General features: G+C 39.3%; 1 protein-coding gene across 5 annotated transcripts in view; it reads right to left on the bottom strand.

Moving 5' to 3' along the window:
• LOC128666052 (tumor necrosis factor receptor superfamily member 26-like) overlaps nt 1-20,631 on the bottom strand; it is a 184,985-nt gene that overhangs the window by 112,044 nt on the left and 52,310 nt on the right. For all 5 annotated transcript variants that reach the window (XM_053720425.1, XM_053720428.1, XM_053720429.1 and 2 more), the window contains exons 3-4: nt 16,600-16,744; nt 9,169-9,300 (exon numbers count right to left, since the gene is read on the bottom strand). In XM_053720425.1, the coding sequence (XP_053576400.1) occupies nt 9,169-9,300; nt 16,600-16,693 (226 nt within the window). In that variant the 5' untranslated portion in view covers nt 16,694-16,744. The remainder of the gene's footprint in view (nt 1-9,168; nt 9,301-16,599; nt 16,745-20,631) is intronic.

Genomic DNA, 20,631 nt, shown 5'->3' with positions numbered 1-20,631 from the left:
CTTACAGTTTTGAAGATCCGACATCCATCCTCCAAAAAGCCGGCAGAAGTCTTCATCCAAGCGGCCTAAGTCTTCACCCAGACGGCATCTTCTATCTTCATCCATCCGACGCGGAGCAGCTCCATCTTCAAGACATCTGATGCGGAGCATCCTCTTCAATCAACAGCTTCTTCGGAATGAAGGTTCCTTTAAATGACGTCATCCAAGATGGCGTCCCTTAGATTCCGATTGGCTTATAGAATTCTATCAGCCAATCGGAATTAAGGTAGAAAAAATCCTATTGGCTGTTGCAATCAGCCAATAGGATTGAGCTTGCATTCTATTGGCTGATGGAACAGCCAATAGAATGTGAGCTCAATCCTATTGGCTGATTGGATCAGCCAATAGGATTGAAGTTCAATCCTATTGGCTGATTGCAACAGCCAATAGGATTTTTTCAACCTTAATTCCAATTTGCTGATAGAATTCTATCAGCCAATCGGAATCTAAGGGACGCCATCTTGGATGACATCATTTAAAGGAACCTTCATTCCAAAGAAGCCGTCGATTGAAGAGGATGTCTTGAAGATGGAGCCACTCTGCGCCGGATGGATGAAGATAGAAGATGCCGTCTGGGTGAAGACTAATGCGGGCTTGGAGGAGGACTTCGGCCGCTTGGATTAAGACTTCTGCCGGCTTCTTGGAGGATGGATGTCGGATCTTCAAAACTGTAAGTGAATCTTCAGCGGTTAGTGTTAGGATTTTTTAAGGATTTATTGGGTGGGTTTTAGTTTTAGATTAGGGTTTGGGTTGCATTAGAGCTAAATGCCCTTTTAAGGGCAATGCCCATACAAATGCCCTTTTCAGGGCAATGGGGAGATTAGTTTTTTTTAGATTAGGTTTTTATTTGGGGGGTTGGTTGTATGGGTGGTGGGTTTTACTGTTGGGGGTAATGATATCTGATTATACCTACAAGCTCAACCCATTTTATTAGGTTGTGGCTTCAAAACACAAAATCATCTATTTAATATACATAAATAAATCTTAAAATTCTCATGCATTTTATACTCTGCAGCTGGTAAAAAAAGTAATTGGCAGCACATTAAGGGAACAATTTTACAGTATACTGTCCTTTTAAGTTAGCAAGATAGGTAGGCAGCAAGATAGCCTAAGTATTCTTCTGAGTTAGTAAGTCAGCTGGAATCTGAGATTTGTCTTAGCCCAGAGGTTTCACTGTCAGAGCAGGGAATTTTTACCCACTAGGGCGCATGGATTTAGCCTCTATCAACTCTGTGAGAGATCTTTTCTCTCTAGCATTTCTCCTCCCTTTTTGCTAATCATCCAGTGAAGTCATTGAGGGTGTGAGTGATATTTCTCATTGGTCAGCCTCTTGCCCCCTGTTGTAAGTGAATGCCCTTAAAGGGACATGAAACCCCAAATTTTTCTTAATACTCTTGGTGCCTTTATTTGAAAAAGCAGGACTTTAAGCATAGGAGCTGGCCCATTTTAAGTTCAGCACCCGGGTACCGCTTGATGATTGGTGGCTAAATGTAGCCACCAATCAGCAAGCGCTATCCAGGATGCTGAAACAAAAATGGGTCGGCTCGTAAGCTTTCATTCCTGCTTTTTCAAATAAAGATACCAAGAAAATAAAGAAAAATGATAATGGGGTAAATTAGAAAGTTGCTTAAAGTTGCATGTTATATCTGAATCATAAAAGAGAAAAAATGGGTTTAGTATCTTTTTAAGGTTAAAATGGGGCCTGGATTTATTCTTTAGGATATACATGCACTTATATATATAGTTTTCCTTGTTATACTCTGGTGAGTGTATTCAATATATTGAAGTACTTTAATTATTATCTTGTTATTTACATTAGCAACACCATATTTCATTAATAGCTGTAAATCACTAAGCTACAGTACATTTGTAAAATATGATATCCTTTATTTTGTAAGGAGTTTATATCCTTATTTATATATTTTACCATACTTTATAGTTATATTTATTCCATATACATACATATCTATGTAAGTATAAGTGGTAACTAATTATATATATAATAGTCCTAAAGCCCGAGTACACGAGCCATTTTTTGCAGTACAGCGGTCCCACCCCTTGCTCTCTCTCTATCCCCCCTCTCTTTTGCTCTCTCTTTCTCCCCTCTCTTTTGCTCTCTCTCCCCTCTCTTTTACTCTCTCTCCCCCTCTCTTTTACTCTCTCTCTCCCCCTCTCTTTTGCTCTCTCGCTCCCCGCTCTCTTTTGCTCTCTCTCTCCCCCTCTCTTTTGCTCTCTCTCTCCCCCTCTCTTTTGCTCTCTCTCTCCCCCCTCTCTTTTGCTCTCTCTCTTCCCCCTCTCTTTTGCTCTCTCTCTCCCCCCTCTCTTTTGCTCTCTCTCTTCCCCCTCTCTTTTGCTCTCTCTCTCCCCCCTCTCTTTGGCTCTCTCTCCCCCTCTTTTGCTGTCTCTCTCCATCTCTTTTGCTCTCTCCCCCTCTTTTGCTGTCTCTCTCCCTCTTCCCCCCTCTCGTTTGCTGTCTCCTCTCGTTTGCTCTCTCTCCTCTCGTTTGCTCTCTCTCCCCCTCTCTTTTGTGCTCTCTCTCCCTCTCTTTTGCGCTCTCTCCCCCTCTCTTTTGCGCTCTCTCCCCCTCTCTTTTGTGCTCCCCCCTCTCTTTTGTGCTCCCCCTCTCTTTTGTGCTCTCTCCCACTCTCTTTTGTGCTCTGTTCCCCCGCTCTTTTGTGCTCTGTCCCCCTCTCTTTTGCGCTCTCTCCCCCTCTCTTTTGCGCTCTCTCCCCCTCTCTTTTGCTCTCTCTCCCCCCTCTCTTTTGCGCTCTTTCCCCCTCTTTTGCACCCTCTCTTTTGTGCACCTCCCCCCTCTCTTTTGCACACTCTCCCCTTATTTTTTGTGCACTCTCCCCCCTCTCTTTTGCTCTATCTCTCCCCCTCTCTTTTGCTCTCTCTCTCCCATCTCTTTTGCTCTCTCTCTTCCCCCTCTCTTTTGTGCTCTCTCCCCCCTCTCTTTTGTGCTCCCCCCTCTCTTTTGTGCTCCCCCCTCTCTTTTGTGCTCTCTCCCCCCTCTCTTTTGTGCTCTCTCTCCCTCTCTTTTGTGCTCTCTCCCCCCTCTCTTTTGCACTCTCTCCCCCTCTCTTTTGCGCTCTCTCCCCCTCTCTTTTGCGCTCTTTCCCCCCTCTCTTTTGCGCTCTTTCCCCCCTCTCTTTTGCACCCTCTCCCCCCTCTCTTTTGCGCACTCTCCCCCCTCTCTTTTGCGCACTCTCCCCTTCTTTTTTGCGCACTCTCCCCCCTCTCTTTTGCGCACTCTCCCCCTCTCTTTTACGCACTCTCCCCCCTCTCTTTTGCGCTCTCTCCCCCTCTCTTTTGCTGTCTCTCTCCCCCCTCTCTTTTGCTGTCTCTCTCCCCCCTCTCTTTTGCTGTCTCTCTCCCTCCTCTCTTTTGCTGTCTCTCTCTCCCCCCCCCTCTCTTTTGCTGTCTCTCTCCCCCTCTCTTTTGCTGTCTCTCTCCCTCCTCTCTTTTGCTGTCTCTCTCCCTCCTCTCTTTTGCTGTCTCTCTCCCCCCCTCTCTTTTGCTGTCTCTCTCCCCCTCTCTCTTTTGCTGTCTCTCTCTCCCTCTCTCTATCCCCTCTCTTCTGCTCTTTCTATCCGCCCTCTTTAGAGCTCTCTGTCTCTCGGCATCTGGCCCGCCTGGCCCCGCCCGCCCACTCCCACGCCACGACCGACTACGCCCAGTTCACACCAATCGGCCACGCCCACATCACACCCGTCCAGCCATGCCCACTCCACACCCTGCCACTCCACCACACAACGCCAGGTCAGTTGGAAGGCCAGGTGTGTTTGTCCTTGTATGCAGTCTCTACTGCGCATGACAGCTTCGGACAAACACACTTGGCCTTTTATTATATAGGATATATATATATATATATATATATATATATATACTAGATACACACATATATATCATTATATACACACACATATATATATATATATATATATATATATACGCACACATACAGTATATACACTGTATATATATATATATATATATATATATATATATATATATATATATATATACACAGAGAGAAGTGCACTCACAGGAACGAACAACTGGCTCAATACCATTGTTAGCCTGTTCTATGGCGATTTACCATCTGGGTGCAACTTTTTAGCCCAGTAATGCTTTTCACAGAGTGGAACTTTCCTGTAGTATATCAGTCTGATCCCGCCTATTAAGGTCAGTCCAGCCCCGAAATACCAGGCAATTACTCTCTGAACAAGGAACACAGCAACCCCAGACGATCGTTTCGGCCTTCATTGGGCCTCGTCAGTGAGGTGTATCCATATTCCTCTAAGCACACTGAGCAAGGAGTCCACATCTGGTTGCCCCTTTTTCCCATACGGAGACTAAATACATACAGGGAGAAGTGCACTCACAGGAACGAACAACTGGCTCAATACCATTGTTAGCCTGTTCTATGGCGATTTACCACCTGGGTGCAACTTTTTAGCCCAGTAATGCTTTTCACAGAGTGGAACTTTCCTGTAGTATATCAGTCTGATCCCGCCTATTACGGTCAGTCCAGCGCCGAAATACCAGGCAATTACTCTCTGAACAACACAGCAACCCCAGATGATCGTTTCGGCCTTCATTGGGCCTCTTCAGTGAGGTGTATCCATATTCCTCTAAGCACACTGAGCAAGGAGTCCACGTCTGGTTGCCCCTTTTTCCCATAGGGAGACTAAATACATACAGAGAGAAGTGCACTCACAGGAACGAACAACTGGCTCAATACCATTGTTAGCCTGTTCTATGGCGATTTACCACCTGGGTGCAGCTTTTTAGCCTAGTAATGCTTTTCACAGAGTGGAACTTTCCTGTAGTATATCAGTCTGATCCCGCCTATTACGGTCAGTCCAGCGCCGAAATACCAGGCAATTTCTCTCTGAACAAGGAACACAGCAACCCCAGACGATCGTTTCGGCCTTCATTGGGCCTCGTCAGTGAGGTGTATCCATATTCCTCTAAGCACACTGAGCAAGGAGTCCACGTCTGGTTGCCCCTTTTTCCCATAGGGAGACTAAATACATACAGAGAGAAGTGCACTCACAGGAACGAACAACTGGCTCAATACCATTGTTAGCCTGTTCTATGGCGATTTACCACCTGGGTGCAACTTTTTAGCCCAGTAATGCTTTTCACACTATATATATATATATATATATATATATATATATATATATATATATATATATATACTGTATATAGTTTAGTTACTGATATAGATATATTGTGTTATTTGTGGTGCTCATTTCTTAATGATATTCGAGTATATTAAAATGTATTTCTTATGTTAGTCAGAGTATAATTAATTTTCCAAGGGTATGTATTAGTAATTTTAGAATCTCTTTCCCCTAGTTAGTATCATGTCATACATTTGTACATCAGATAGCATTTATAATAATATGCTCACAATTTATGTAATATATTTTCATATTAAACTATACATTTCAAATCAGTCCTTGTTTCATACAATTTCACATAATTCCTTATTCTCTTATTTTAAATTATACTGCTATGCCTTTTGTAACATTCCTACCCAGACAGGGTTGTGTATTCAAGAATAGGCAGAATTATATAGCCCCTTTCTTGTTTATATTACACAAGTGTGAAAATGAGCTCATTCCTGTCACCAGTGTTCCTGTGTTCATATGCTAGACCTATAGCGGGTTTGCTGGGATATGCTCCTTAGCAGCTAATTGTGCATAATTTAGATAATACACCAGGATGTGTTTTTTTAGTAAATACCATTTAGTGTTTTTTTTGTTGTTGTTTTTTTGTTCATTTTTAAAGCTTTATTTAAATAACTTTAAAGTTGACAACATGAGATCACCAAAACAAAAAATAGACAATGTGAAGGAAATGTACAATTAAATGATACTAATATACATATATAATTGAATCTCAAGATACACAGTCCTGCATAATGTTGTAATTATCACACATATAATATCCAATGCATTGGGTGGTAGTTAGCTATAACTAGCAGCGCTATTTGTAGATATGTGACAAAAACTGATTATTTATTTAAGTATTCCTCCCACAGAAATATTAGGTTGTGATATTCGTTTATGCATTTGGTATGGACATAATGGTATTTTTCTAGCTGAAGCATATGTGTTACCACAGATCTCCATGTGTTTATGGTTGGAAGACTATTTGTTTTCCAGTGTAGTGGTATCTGTTTTTTTGCGGAGTTTAACATGATAGTTAAGAGTGTCAATATCAGTTTACATTTTATCTCGGGGAACTTATTAAAAAGGAAAACCCAGGGATTAAATGGAAAATTTAAAGGAAGAGCTGCTTCAATTTCGGGTTTGAGAGCCAGTACGATTTAGCTATAGGGCATTGCCACCAGATATGGAAAAAAGTAGCAGTTTCAGAGCAGCCTCTCCAGCAATCATTGGTCGTATTGGGAAACAGTTGATGTAGTCTAGATGGCGTATAGATTAGTACCATCGACTGAGGAGTTTAATATTCATTTCCGTTATTGAAATGGAAGAAGAGGCTTTAGTCATTTGCATAAAAACAAAATCCCAATCTTTAGGTGGCAAATGTTGATCTATTTCAGTTTCCCATTTTGCTACATATGCAGGGAGGGGAGAATAGAGGGTTGAGGATAACAACCTATCGATTAGTGATAGGATTCCCTTACGAGGGTGTGAAAGGTAGCAGATATTCTCAAAGGCGGTTAAGTGATGTCTAATTTGGGCTTTACCTAGGTGGGACAATAAATAATGGGAAATTTGTTGGTATGCGTACCAGTTTTGGAAATTGGGACCTAAAAGGTTTACAATTTCGTTTAATGGTTTAATTTTGTTTTCGTACCATTTAGTTTTTTAAACTTTTTGCTCCCTATACAGGAAACCTTTGAAGGTAATTTCATTAGTAGATTTCAATAGAAACATAGAATTTGACGGTAGATAAGAACCAAAAAGGCCCATCAAGTCTACCCATATTATATGTTACTTTTTCCTTAGGATAGCCTTATGCATGTCCCAGGCATTTTTGAATCCCTTTACAGTCTTTGTGTTTACCACCTCAAGTGGAAGTTTATTCCATGAATCCACCATCTTTTCTTTAAAAAAATACTTCCTCAAATTTCTCCTGAATCTGCTACCCTCTAACGTTAGATTGTGACCGCTTGTTTTGGCATTTATTTTTTTGTGAAAAATGCTTTCAGCTTCATATATTTGAAGGTTTCTATCATGCCATCTCTTTCCCTTCTATCCTCTAAACCATACATATTTAGGTCATAGAGTCTTTCTTTGTAAGTTTTATATTTCAGACCATGTACCATTTTAGTAGTCCTCTTCTGGACAGCTTCTAATTTATTAGATATTTCTGAAGATGTGGGGGGCCGATTTATCAAGCTCTGTATGGAGCTTGATACCCCTTGTTTCCGGCGAACCTTCAGGCTTGCCGTAAACAGAAGTTATGAAGCGGAGGTCTAAACTTGTCCACCTGCTCTGAAGCCGTGGACAGAAATCAACCCCTGCTAATGGCTGATTGCCCGCAAATCTGCAGGGGGCGGCATTGCACCAGCAGTTCACAAGAACTGTTGGTGCAATGATAAATGCCGACAGCGCATGCTGTCGGCATTTATCGATGTCCGCTCGCACATTAATAAATATACCCCATGGTCTCCAGAAATGTACACAGTATTCCAGATTTGGTCTAACTAATGATCTGTAAAGTGGCATACGAACCTTGCTATTTCTGCTACTAATACCTCTTCCAGTGCAACCAAGTATTCGACTGGCCTTACTGACTGCACTGCTGCATTGTGTACTAAATTTTAAATCATCTGAAATAATAATTCCCAAGTCCCTTTCTTCTTTAGTGACAGTCAGTAATGTACCAATCTTTGGGGTATAAGTAAAAGAGAGATTTTCTGAAGTAAAATGTTTACAATTTGAGCAAATTTATTTCCTTATAAATAAGTCATATCATATATAGATGTGTATAGTTTTCCCACAATTAAGGTAACAGCTAGGGATGGGCGAATGTTTTGCAACCTTCAAAAAATGAAACCAATTTTTAACGCATTAGTTAGTTTGTTTCAAATTTCAAAATGTTTGTACAACATTCTTTTAATGTAATAGTATTTCTAATGCTCTCTTTAAATGTAATATTTGAATTATGCAATATTCGAAATAGAAACATTCAAATTTATATATTTGTATCTATAAAGGGGCCGATTTATTAAAGTGCGAGCTGACATGATACAATGTAGCGTATCATGTCCTCCGCACATCGTTAAATGCAGGCAGCATAAGTGTTGGCATTTATCATTGCACAAGCAGTTCTTGCGAACTGCTTGTGCAATGCCGCCCCCTGCAGAATCGCGGCCAATTGGCCACTAGCAGGGGGTGTCAATCAACCCGATCGTATAGGACTGGGCTCATTGATGTCCGCAGTCTCAGAGCATGTGGACAAGTTATGGAGCAGCGGTCTTTAGACCGCTGGTTCCTAACTACTGTTTCCGGCGAGCCTGAAGGCTTGCACAGAAACAGGGGCATCAAGCTCCATTCAGGGCTTGATAAGTTGGCCCCTATGTATCAATTGAATAAATTCCCTACCACATGAACTATTGAACTTCTGAATAGTATTTAAATAAATTGAATGCTACATTTGAAATTTTGAGTGCGGATATTCGATTTAATTATGAACATTCCAAAATTAAAGTGACATTCGAAAAACGTAAATACCATGAAATTATCGAATTTTAATGGATTTTCATTCTTATCAACATTTGATTGCCCAAAACAAATGCCCACAGGATTATTCGTTCTACCAAACAAATTACACTTTCAGCACATTCGTCCATCCCTAGTAACAACAACATGGCAGGAAATAGTGCTGCCATCTAGTGGTCTTACAAATGGATAGCATTATTGCAAAACTGCTGCCATATAGTGCTCCAGAGATGTGCACTCTCCTAGGCTTACAGTTCTGCTTTTCAACCAAAGATAATAAGAGAACAAAGACAATGTGATAATACAAGTAAATTAGAAAGTTGTGTAAGATTGTATACTCTATCTGAATCATGAAACAGATGATAAAACAAACAAGCTAAACATAAAGAAACTCAGATAATGCTGTAATATACGTTACCATCTCTGCAGTATCTACAAGGAAGGCAGGCATCCAGCCCATTTGGATATTCAGTGTAATTGTCACCATGTAAACACCTTTCACATTCCCCCTGACCATGGTCTGACGTACAGTGCTCAGCTACATGCGTTCCTGTAATGGGAAAAAAAATACATTTATTTAAAGTGACAGTACGCACACAATGTAATACACTTTGAAATGTTTAATAAAAGAAAAGCAAAACAACATTACAATCTTTAGTTATTATTTATTTTCCCTGCTATTAAATGCATCTTAAAGGGACAGTGTACTGTAATTTGTTAATGTGTTCCCAATGATCCATTTTATCTGCTAAAGTGTATAAAAGTGTTTTAAAATAGTCTCTTTACCTTTATTTTGTCATTTGAAGTAGCTGATTATACCTGTTGTGCCCTCACCTATACTGAACATTTCAGTGAGGGGATGGTGGCACAGAGAGGTACTAAAATGCTAAGTTTCCATTGTTCTTTCTAAGGGGATGATCAACATCTCACAATATGTAGATACATTTGTGTGGGCTTTTTCTGAGCATTTTATTGCACTGTATGTGTTTTTTAAAGGGACAGTATACCGTAAAATTGTTTTTCCCTTAATGTGTTTCCAATTACTTTTTTACCAACTTTAGAGAATAAAGTGTATGGGAATTTGCTTTTTAAGACTTAGCTGGTTTTGTCTTTTGAGGCCAAACCTAATAAAATGGGTTGAGCTTGTAGGTATAATCTGATCGCATTACTTTATCACATTTTGTACATATACATGTGTCTTTATCTTATATCTGTAGGTATAATCAGATCTCATTACTATATCACATTGTGTACATATACATGCTTCTTTATCTTATATCTGTAGGTATTATCAGATCTCATTACTTTATCACACTGTGTACATATACATGTGTCTTTATCTTATATCTGATGGTATAATCAGATCTCATTACTGTATCACACTGTGTACATATACATGTGTCTTTATCTTATATCTGTAGGTATAATCAGATCTCATTACTTTATCACATTGTGTACATATACATGTGTCTTTATCTTATACCTGTAGGTATAATCAGATCTCATTACTTTATCACATTGTGTACATATACATGTGTCTTTATCTTATATCTGATGGTATAATCAGATCTCATTACTGTATCACACTGTGTACATATACATGTGTCTTTATCTTATATCTGTAGGTATAATCAGATCTCATTACTTTATCACATTGTGTACATATACATGTGTCTTTATCTTATATCTGTAGGTATAATCAGATCTCATTACTGTATCACATTGTGTACATATACATCTGTCTTTATCTTATATCTGTAGGTATAATCCGATCTCATTACTGTATTACATTGTGTACATATACATGTGTCTTTATCTTATATCTGTAGTTATAATCAGATCTCATTACCTTATCACACTGTGTACATATACATGTATTTATCTTATATCTGTAGGTATAATCAGATCTCATTACTTTATCACACTGTGTACATATACATGGGTCTTTATCTTATATCTCTAGGTATAATCAGATCTCATTACTTTATCACATTGTGTACATATACATGTGTCTTTATCTTATATCTGAAGGTATAATCAGATCGCATTACTTTATCACATTGTGTACATATACATGTGTTTTTATCTTATATCTGTAGGTATAATCAGCTCTCATTACTTTATCACATTGTGTACATATACATGTGTCTTTATCTTATATCTGTTGGTATAATCATTACTTTATCACATTGTGTACATATACAAGCGTCTTTATCTTATATCTGTAGGTATAATCAGATCTCACTACTTTATAACATTGTGTACTTATACATGCTTCTTTATCTTATATCTGTAGGTATAATCAGATCTCATTACTGTATCACATTGTGTACATATACATCTGTCTTTATCTTATATCTGTAGGTATAATCAGATCTCATTACTTTATCACATTGTGTACATATACATGTGTCTTTATCTTATATCTGTAGGTATAATCAGATCTCATTACTTTATCACATTGTGTACATATACATGTGTCTTTATCTTATATCTGTAGGTATAATCAGATCTCATTACTGTATCACACTGTGTACATATACATGTGTCTTTATCTTATATCTGTAGGTATAATCAGATCTTATTACTGTATCACACTGTGTACATATACATGTGTCTTTATCTTATATCTGTAGGTATAATCAGATCTCATTACTGTATCACACTGTGTACATATACATGTGTCTTTATCTTATATCTGAAGGTATAATCAGATCTCATTACTGTATCACATTGTGTACATATACATGCTTCTTTATCTTATATCTGTAGGTATAATCAGATCTCATTACTCTATCACATTGTGTACATATACATGTGTCTTTATCTTATATCTGTAGGTATAATCAGATCTCATTACTTTATCACACTGTGTACATATACATGTGTATTTATCTTATATCTGTAGGTATAATCAGATCTCATTACTGTATCACATTGTGTACATATACATGTGTTTTTATCTTATATCTGTAGGTGTAATCAGATCTCATTACTTTATCACACTGTGTACATATACATGTGTATTTATCTTATATCTGTAGGTATAATCAGATCTCATTACTGTATCACACTGTGTACATATACATGTGTCTTTATCTTATATCTGTAGGTATAATCAGATCTCATTACTGTATCACACTGTGTACATATACATTTGTCTTTTTCTTATATCTGAAGGTATAATCAGATCTCATTACTGTATCACATTGTGTACATATACATGCTTCTTTATCTTATATCTGTAGGTATAATCAGATCTCATTACTATATCACATTGTGTACATATACATGCTTCTTTATCTTATATCTGTAGGTATAATCAGATCTCATTACTATATCACATTGTGTACATATACATGTGTCTTTATCTTATATCTGTAGGTATAATCAGATCTCATTACTTTATCACATTGTGTACATATACATGTGTCTTTATCTTATATCTGTAGGTATAATCAGCTCTCATTACTGTATCACATTGTGTACATATACGTGCTTCTTTATCTTATATCTGTAGGTATAATTAGATCTCATTACTATATCACATTGTGTACATATACATCTGTCTTTATCTTATATCTGATGGTATAATCAGATCTCATTACTTTATCACACTGTGTACATATACATGTCTTTATCTTATATCTGTAGGTATAATCAGATCTCATTACTGTATCACATCGCGTACACATACATGTGTCTTTATCTTATATCTGTAGGTATAATCAGATCTCATTACTTGATCACACTGTGTACATGTACATGCTTCTTTATCTTATATCTGTAGGTATAATCAGATCTCATTACTGTATCACATTGCGTACACATACATGTGTCTTTATCTTATATCTGTAGGTATAATCAGATCTCATAACTTTATCACACTGTGTACATATACCTGCTTCTTTATCTTATATCTGACCAGAAACCAATCACCAATACTTGGAGAGAACAATGGAAAATTAACATTTTATTACCTTTCTCTTCCATACCCAGTGGGAGTGTAATTTCTTCTGCTGGCTGTGTTTACACAACTTGTCTATAGCTTGTAGCTAAGGATAATCTTGCCAGAGCTGAGAGTGTTAGATTCTCAGGCCCTCAGTATTTGCCTATGTGTATACAGTGAGAGATCAGATAAAGATGACTGAGGTCTGCTGTGCCTGCAAGCTCAGCCCATTTAATTGATTGGGATGTTGTTTGAATCAGCAGAAACAAATATTTTATATACAAAAATAAACCTAAACTAACTATTTCCCATACATTTTAAATCCTGTGTTTGGTATAACAAGTAATTGGAAACACAGTTTTACAGTACACCTTCCCATTAAATATGGGGACACTTATCTGTGTGGCAACATGCTACACAGTGATTGCTAAGATAAAACAGGAATTTGAGTCTTTCTGGATTCTTAAAGAGTAAATTCCTGAACTGGTCTTGATTTGCAAAATCCTTGTAGAATGTGTTAACAAAATGATTTTGTCAAATGATTGGAATACATTTGTTTATATAAATATTCTGCAATGCATTGACTAATTGAGGATAATACGCTGTCTGCATTTATCATTGCATAAGCAGTTCTTGTGGACTGCTTGTGCAATGCCGTCCACTGCAGATTTGCAGCCAATCTGCCGCTAGCAGGGGTGTCAGTCAGCCCGATCGTATAGGCAGGGGCGGAACTACAGTGGGTGCAGAGGTAGCAACTGCGACCTGGCCCTCGAGGGTGGGGGCACAGCTTAAAAAAAATGTTTTTCTTTTTTTTTTCAGTAAAAAACGTTGACCTGCCGCTGTCTGTACTGATATCATGTGAGTGTGACGTGATGCTTCACTAGTGTCTCTGTCTCTGACTACTGGGGTTAGTGTTTCTGTTTTTACCCATTGGTGTTTATGTGTGTGTGTGTGTGTGTATGTATGTATGTGACTGTGTGTGTATTTATGCATGTATGTGTGTATGTGTGTGTGTATGTATGTGACTGTGTGTGTATTTATGCATGTATGTGTGTATGTGTGTGTGTATATATATGTGACTGTGTGTGTATTTATGCATGTATGTGTGTATGTGTGTGTATGTATGTGACTGTGTGTGTATTTATGCATGTGTGTGTGTGTATGTATGTATGTATGTGACTGTGTGTGTATTTATGCATGTATGTGTGTATGTGTGTGTGTATGTATGTGACTGTGTGTGTATTTATGCATGCATGTGTGTATGTGTGTGGAACCAGCAAATTACAGACCTTGTTACTACAGCATGTGGGGGCGGGGGATAAACAGTGTCACTATACAGTACCACTATACAGTGGGACAAAAAAGTATTTAGTCAGCCACCAATTGTGCAAGTTCTCCCACTTAAGAAGATGAGAGAGGCCTGTAATTTTCATCATAGGTATACCTCAACTATGAGAGACAAAACGTGGAAACAAATCCAGACAATAACATTGTATGATTTGGAAAGAATTTATTTACATATTATGGTGGAAAATAAGTATTTGGTCACCTACAAACAAGCAAGATTTCTGGCTCTCACAGACCTGTATCTTCTTCTTTAAGATGCTCCTCTGTCCTCCACTCATTACCTGTATTAATGGCACCTGTTTGAACTTGTTATCAGTATAAAAGACACCTGTCCACAACCTCAAACAGTCACACTCCAAACTCCACTATGGTGAAGACCAAAGAGCTGTCGAAGGACACCAGAAACAAAATTGTAGACCTGCACCAGGCTGGGAAGACTGAATCTGCAATAGGCAAGCAGCTTGGTGTGAAGAAATCAACTGTGGGAGCAATAATTAGAAAATGGAAGACATACAAGACCACTGATAATCTCCATCTATCTGGGGTTCCACGCAAGATCTCACCCCGTGGGGTCAAAATGATCACAAGAACGGTGAGCAAACATCCTAGAACCACATGGGGGGACCTAGTGAATGACCTGCAGAGAGCTGGGACCAACGTAACAAAGGCTACAATCAGTAACACACTACGCCGCCAGGGACTCAGATCCTGCAGTGCCATACATGTCCCCCTGCTTAAGCCAGTACATGTCCGGTCCCATCTGAAGTATGCTAGAGAGCATTTGGATGATCCAGAAGCGGATTGGGAGAATGTCATATGGTCAGATGAAACCAAAGTAGAACTGTTTGGTAGAAACACAACTCGTCGTGTTTGGAGGAGAGAAAATGCTGAGTTGCAACCAAAGAACACCATACCTACTGTGAAGCATGAGGGTGGCAACATCATGCTTTGGGGCTGTTTCTCTGCAAAGGGAACAGGATGACTGATCCGTGTACATGAAAGAATGAATGGGGCCATGTATTGTGAGATTTTGAGTGCAAACCTCCTTCCATCAGCAAGGGCATTGAAGATGAAACGTGGCTGGGTCTTTCAGCATGACAATGATCCCAAACACACCGCCTAGGCAACGAAGGAGTGGCTTTGTAAGAAGCATTTCAAGGTCCTGGAGTGGCCTAGCCAGTCTCCAGATCTCAACCCCATAGAAAACCTTTGGAGGGAGTTGAAAGTCCATGTTGTCCAGCGACAGCCCCAAAACATCACTGCTCTAGAGGAGATCTGCATGCAGGAATGTACCAACATACCAGCAACAGTGTGTGACAACCTTGTGAAGACTTACAGAAAACATTTGATCTCTTTCATTGCCAACAAAGAATATATAACAAAGTATTGAGATGAACTTTTGATATTGACCAAATACTTATTTTCCACCATAATTTGAAAATAAATTCTTTCCAAATCAGAAAATGTGATTGTCTGGATTTGTTTCCACATTTTGTCTCTCTCTCATAGTTGAGGTATACCTATGAGGAAAATTACAGGCCTCTTTCATCTTCTTAAGTGGGACAACTTGCACAATTGGTGGCTGATTAAATACTTTTTTGCCCCACTGTATACAGCATGGGGGGGGGGGGGGGCTGGAACATGTCACAGACTACTGTGGTCACTTTATAAAGTACTGGGGCGGGTAGGGTCAGGCCAACCATCTCACCGGCAGATTACAGACTGTGTCACTAACTCACTATATACAGTACTGGTGGGTTAAACAGTGTCACTATATACAGTAATAGGGGGTCAGACCATCTCACAGACTGTGGGCACAGGGTACCTCCTTTTGCAGACATGAAATCTGATTCACATTTTTTTTCCATATGGAGCTTGATAAATATGCCCCTATATATTAGCATCTGGAGTTTATATTGTTAACAGTGTGCACTATGCTAGTTTTATTTGTGTTTTAGGTACACTGGGATCACTGTTTATCATTTATTTCTACAAGATATTGTAATTGCTAATACTTTTGGAGTTGTTTCATTGTATAATAACATTGGATAGAAAGTTTTTGAACACTGGGGATTTTTCAAATATGGGGATCAAAATATATACTTTTTTGGACTATATATTTTTGCACTTAGAAATCTTGCTGGGATTTGGATCACTTATGACTATTGTCTTTGGATTGTTAATATTTTGGAGTAGGTTTCACTGATTTCTATATTTTTATTTCTGTATTTTAATTTGTCTCTCTATATACACCATGAGGTGTCTTTATTAATAAGTTAATTATGCAAATATATTCAGATCTTTCTTGGCTCTTCCTACTAATTATATATGTTTCTAATAACCTCTATAGACCTGGTTAGGAGGTCTATTATTAGGATAGCTGATGTTCTTGAGTTTGGTGCTGAATCCCATCATATCATTTATACTGTTTCAAGGGTTGTTAACAAAATGTTTGTATGACCGATAATTACAAAAGATAAGAGGTCTATAAACACTTTACAGGATTTTTTTTTTTTTTTCATTTTTAAACATTTATCAGATAATAATTCTCACCTTCTGGACACTTTTTACAACACTTCCCGTTGTGAGGATATTCATTGTCGTTGCATGATATCTGCTGCGCAGTACGGTTAAAGGGACTCATCATTTTTATTATTACGCCTGTGCTTTTTGGTCGGACAGAAGTGCTTGGGATGACCTTAAGAGAATTAAAACACTGAGAATGAATTGCATAGTACAGAGATATATATGTGCACATGCGTGTGATGGTTACATAGAAGTATAGAATAATACTATATACAAAAGGTTTTTTTACTGTAAATATGAAAGAGAAGAATCTAAACATGTCAATTTTTTTGGCCTGAAAAAAGTAGAAGGGACACAAGTCTTAATTAAACTTTCATGATTCAGATAAAATATACTATTATAAAGAACTTTCTTATTTACTTCTATGATCAAATTTGGTTTGTTCTTGTGTTATATTGTGTTAAAAAGCATACCTAGGTAGGCTCAAGACCAGCAATGCACTACTGGGAGCTAGTTGTTAATTGGTGGCTGCACATGTATGTCTCTTTGATTTGGCTCACCAGATGTGTTCAGCTAGCTCACAGTAGTGCATTGCTGCCTCTTCAAGAAAGAACACCAAAAGAATGAAGCAAATTTGATAATAGAAGTAAATTGGAAAGTTGTTTAAAAATGTATTCTCTGTCTGAATTATGAAAGAGAAAAAATGGATTTCATGTCCCTTGAAGAAAAGCTGTTTCAATTTAAATTGTAACTAATACAGATATATCAGTTGCATACTTGCTTCTTATGCTCTTTGGCTAATAGGTACTTTCTGCTACTGCCAGGAAATGGTTATGGCGACACTCAGTCCTCAGTCTCTAATAGAAACTATAATTATGAAGTGTCTCTATACAGTGATGTAAAGTCTCAAATGATGCTCAGTCTAACCACATGGAGCCGATTTATCAAGGGCCGAATGGCCCCTGATGCCCCTGTTTCCGCGCGAGCTTTCAGGCTTGTCCGAAAACAGCAGTTATGAAGCAGCGGTCATAAGACTGCTGCTCCTTAACTGGTTCGCCACCTCTGAGGCTGCGAACATCAATCCGCCCAATCCTATACGATCGGGTTGATTGACACCCCCTGCTAGCGACAGATTGGCTGCAAATCTGCAGGAGGCGGCATTGCACAAGCAGTTAACTAGAACTACTTGTGCAATGTTAAATGCCGACAGCGTATGCAGTTGTCATTCAGCCTTGTCTGGCGGACATGATACACTACAGCGTATTATGTCCGCCAGACTTTGATAAATCGGCCCCCATAAGGGCATTTGGTCTTAAAAATCCTCTCTGAATTTAATCAAACAGTGCAATAGAAAAAGGAAAATAGCAAAATGAGGTCTCATTGTGTAGTACATCTGATTTCATAATCACAGCACGTTGATGGGAAAATACTCAGAATACTGACTCATCCCCATGTGCCTTTTAAAAACCTGTTAGCTGAGTTTGCAATCCCCAAGCTGAATGAACAAAAAACAAATATTCTTTAATACATAACCAGTTATAAATAAAGTAACATGTCCCCCAGCCTTTTTGTTCTACAGCTGTATGAGCCCTCGGTGTGTGAGCTGCACAAAGACATTCCATGGCCATATCTGCATGCACTCCACCGCATCATCGCAATCCAATCCCAGCATATAAAAAATTACAATCTACCCGTCAGTTTGTTGGACACTTTTAAAGCGCATGCGCACACTTATAACATTAGACACCCTCAGATTGTTGGACACTTTCTAAAGTGCATGCGCACACGGACGCACGCACTAATAAGATATCCATCAGATTGATGGACACTTTTTAAAGCGCATGTGTTATGTATAGTGCTGTGGATAACAAACTGTGCTATATATAACATTGCTCTCTACATAACACAATGTGATTTTATATATAATACGTGTTATGCACAACACAATGATTTATACAAATTTCTATACAGAGCATTGCATTGTATAGAAGACACTGTGTTACAGTGTGTACAGTAAGCATTAAGGGCATCTCATTTGAATTGCAGTCTTCTATACAATGCAATGTTCTGTATAGAAATTTGTATAAATCATTGTGTTGTGCATAACACGTATTATATATAAAATCACATTGCGCAGTGAGTATTTGAGGTCAGACAGCTGAAGGAACGTCACTTCCGTTAGCCGATCTGACAGGTTTGCTAATCTGACAGAACACCGGCAAATAAGCTTACATTCCTGCTTTTTCAAACAAAAACACCAAGAGACCAAAGAAAAATTGATAATAGGAGTAAATTAGAAAGTTGCTTAAAATTGCTGCTCTATACGAATCGTGAAAGAAAAGAAAAATTGGGTTTCATATCCCTTTAATATGCACAGAGCAGGAACTTAAACCTGTAAATAGCTGTTAAATACTTTAACCCAGTACTTTAGATGACGAGTACTAGTTAGAGGGGGGAGGTTTAGAGAGCTGTTTGGGGGGGGGGGGGGGTCAGCGAGATTGGGGGGTAAGGGGGGATCCTACACTGCAGAAAAATTAAAATTTAATAAAAAATATTTATTTAAAAATAAAAAGCCTTTTATTTTCATACTGGCAGACTGTCTGCCGGTACCTAAGATGGGGGTTACCAGTGAGGGATGGGGGAGGGAAGAGAGCTATTTGGGAGGGATCAGGTAAGGACCAGGTGGTGGGAAGTCTCAGGTGGGAGGCTGATCTTTACACTATGGGGCCTATTTATTAAATGTCTTGCGGACCTGATCCGACAGTGCGGATCAGGTCCGCAAGACATTGCTGAATGCGGAGAGCAATACGCTCTCCGTATTCAGCATTGCACCAGCAGCTCACAAGAGCTGCTGGTTCAACGCCGCCCCCTGCAGACTCGCGGCCAATGGGCCGCCAGCAGGGGGGTGTCAATCAACCCGATTGTACTCGATCGGGTTGATTTCCAGCGATTCCTGTCCGCCTGCTCAGAGCAGGCGGACAGGGTTATGGAGCAGTGGGCCCCTAAAGCTAAAATTAACATTTTAAGCTACCTAATTAACCCCTTCACTGCTGGGAATAATAGAAGTGGGGTGCGCAGCTGCAATTAGCGGCCTTCTAATTACCAAAAAGCAATGGCAAAGCCAAATATGTTTGCTATTTCTGAAGAAAGGGGATCCCTGAGAAACTTTTACAAACATTTGTGCCGTGATTGCACAAGCAGTATGTAAATAATTTCCGTGAGAAACCTAAAGTTTGTGAAAAAAGTACCAATTTTTTTTATTTGATTGCATTTGGCGGTGAAATGGTGGCATGAAATATACCAATTTGGGCCTAGATCAATATGGGCCTAGATCCAATGGTAGGTCTTGGGGGTCTGTAGCTTGGAGGGGTCGTATTTTGTTAATATAGTTGCGCGGTGATGTCATCACGTCATTACGCATGACGTCACCACGCAAAACGTGAAGCCCCGGCGATGCCTGTCACTATACAGGTCCGATCGCCAGGGTAGAAGTGAGTAGAAGCCCCCAGATCTCCCTCAAGGTGGCAGAGTGCTAGCGACGGCTCTGAGCCGTCGTTAGCACCTGAGTGGGGAACTCTGCGACGGCTCAGAGCCGTCGTTAGCACTCAAGGGGTTAAGAGGGTTGAATTACCCCCCATCCAACTCCTTTCCAGCTGCTGTGACTCCATCACTTTGTGACATCACTACACTTTTGTGGAGACATCACCAGCACTAATCTGTATGTTGGCTGTTGTTTTCACTCTAAGGGGTTAAACAGCATGGCTCTTGCCGACAGCAACACGACTATCCTATTGCTGAACACAACTCTTATTAGTTACTGAGGGCCAGATTTAATCATAAGGCAGATTAGGCATGTGCCTACAAGTGCCCTCCATAGAGAGGCAGTCTCTGTCTACTATAAATACTGGTCGGCGGGTGATCTTAACTAAGATGGCCCTGGCAGGGAAAAAACAGCACTGCACATGCGTGACAGCCATCTTTGTTAGGATAGCATGGCATCTGGTTTACCCCACGCATGCGTGGTGCTGTTAATTCAACTTCCCGCGGCCATCTTAGTTA

This window comes from Bombina bombina, chromosome 7 (genome assembly GCF_027579735.1).
Source record: "Bombina bombina isolate aBomBom1 chromosome 7, aBomBom1.pri, whole genome shotgun sequence".
In the NCBI taxonomy this organism is placed as follows: Eukaryota; Metazoa; Chordata; class Amphibia; order Anura; family Bombinatoridae; genus Bombina; species Bombina bombina.
Note: the sequence above shows the minus strand (reverse complement) of the source record. Positions and strands in the feature narration are given on the sequence as shown.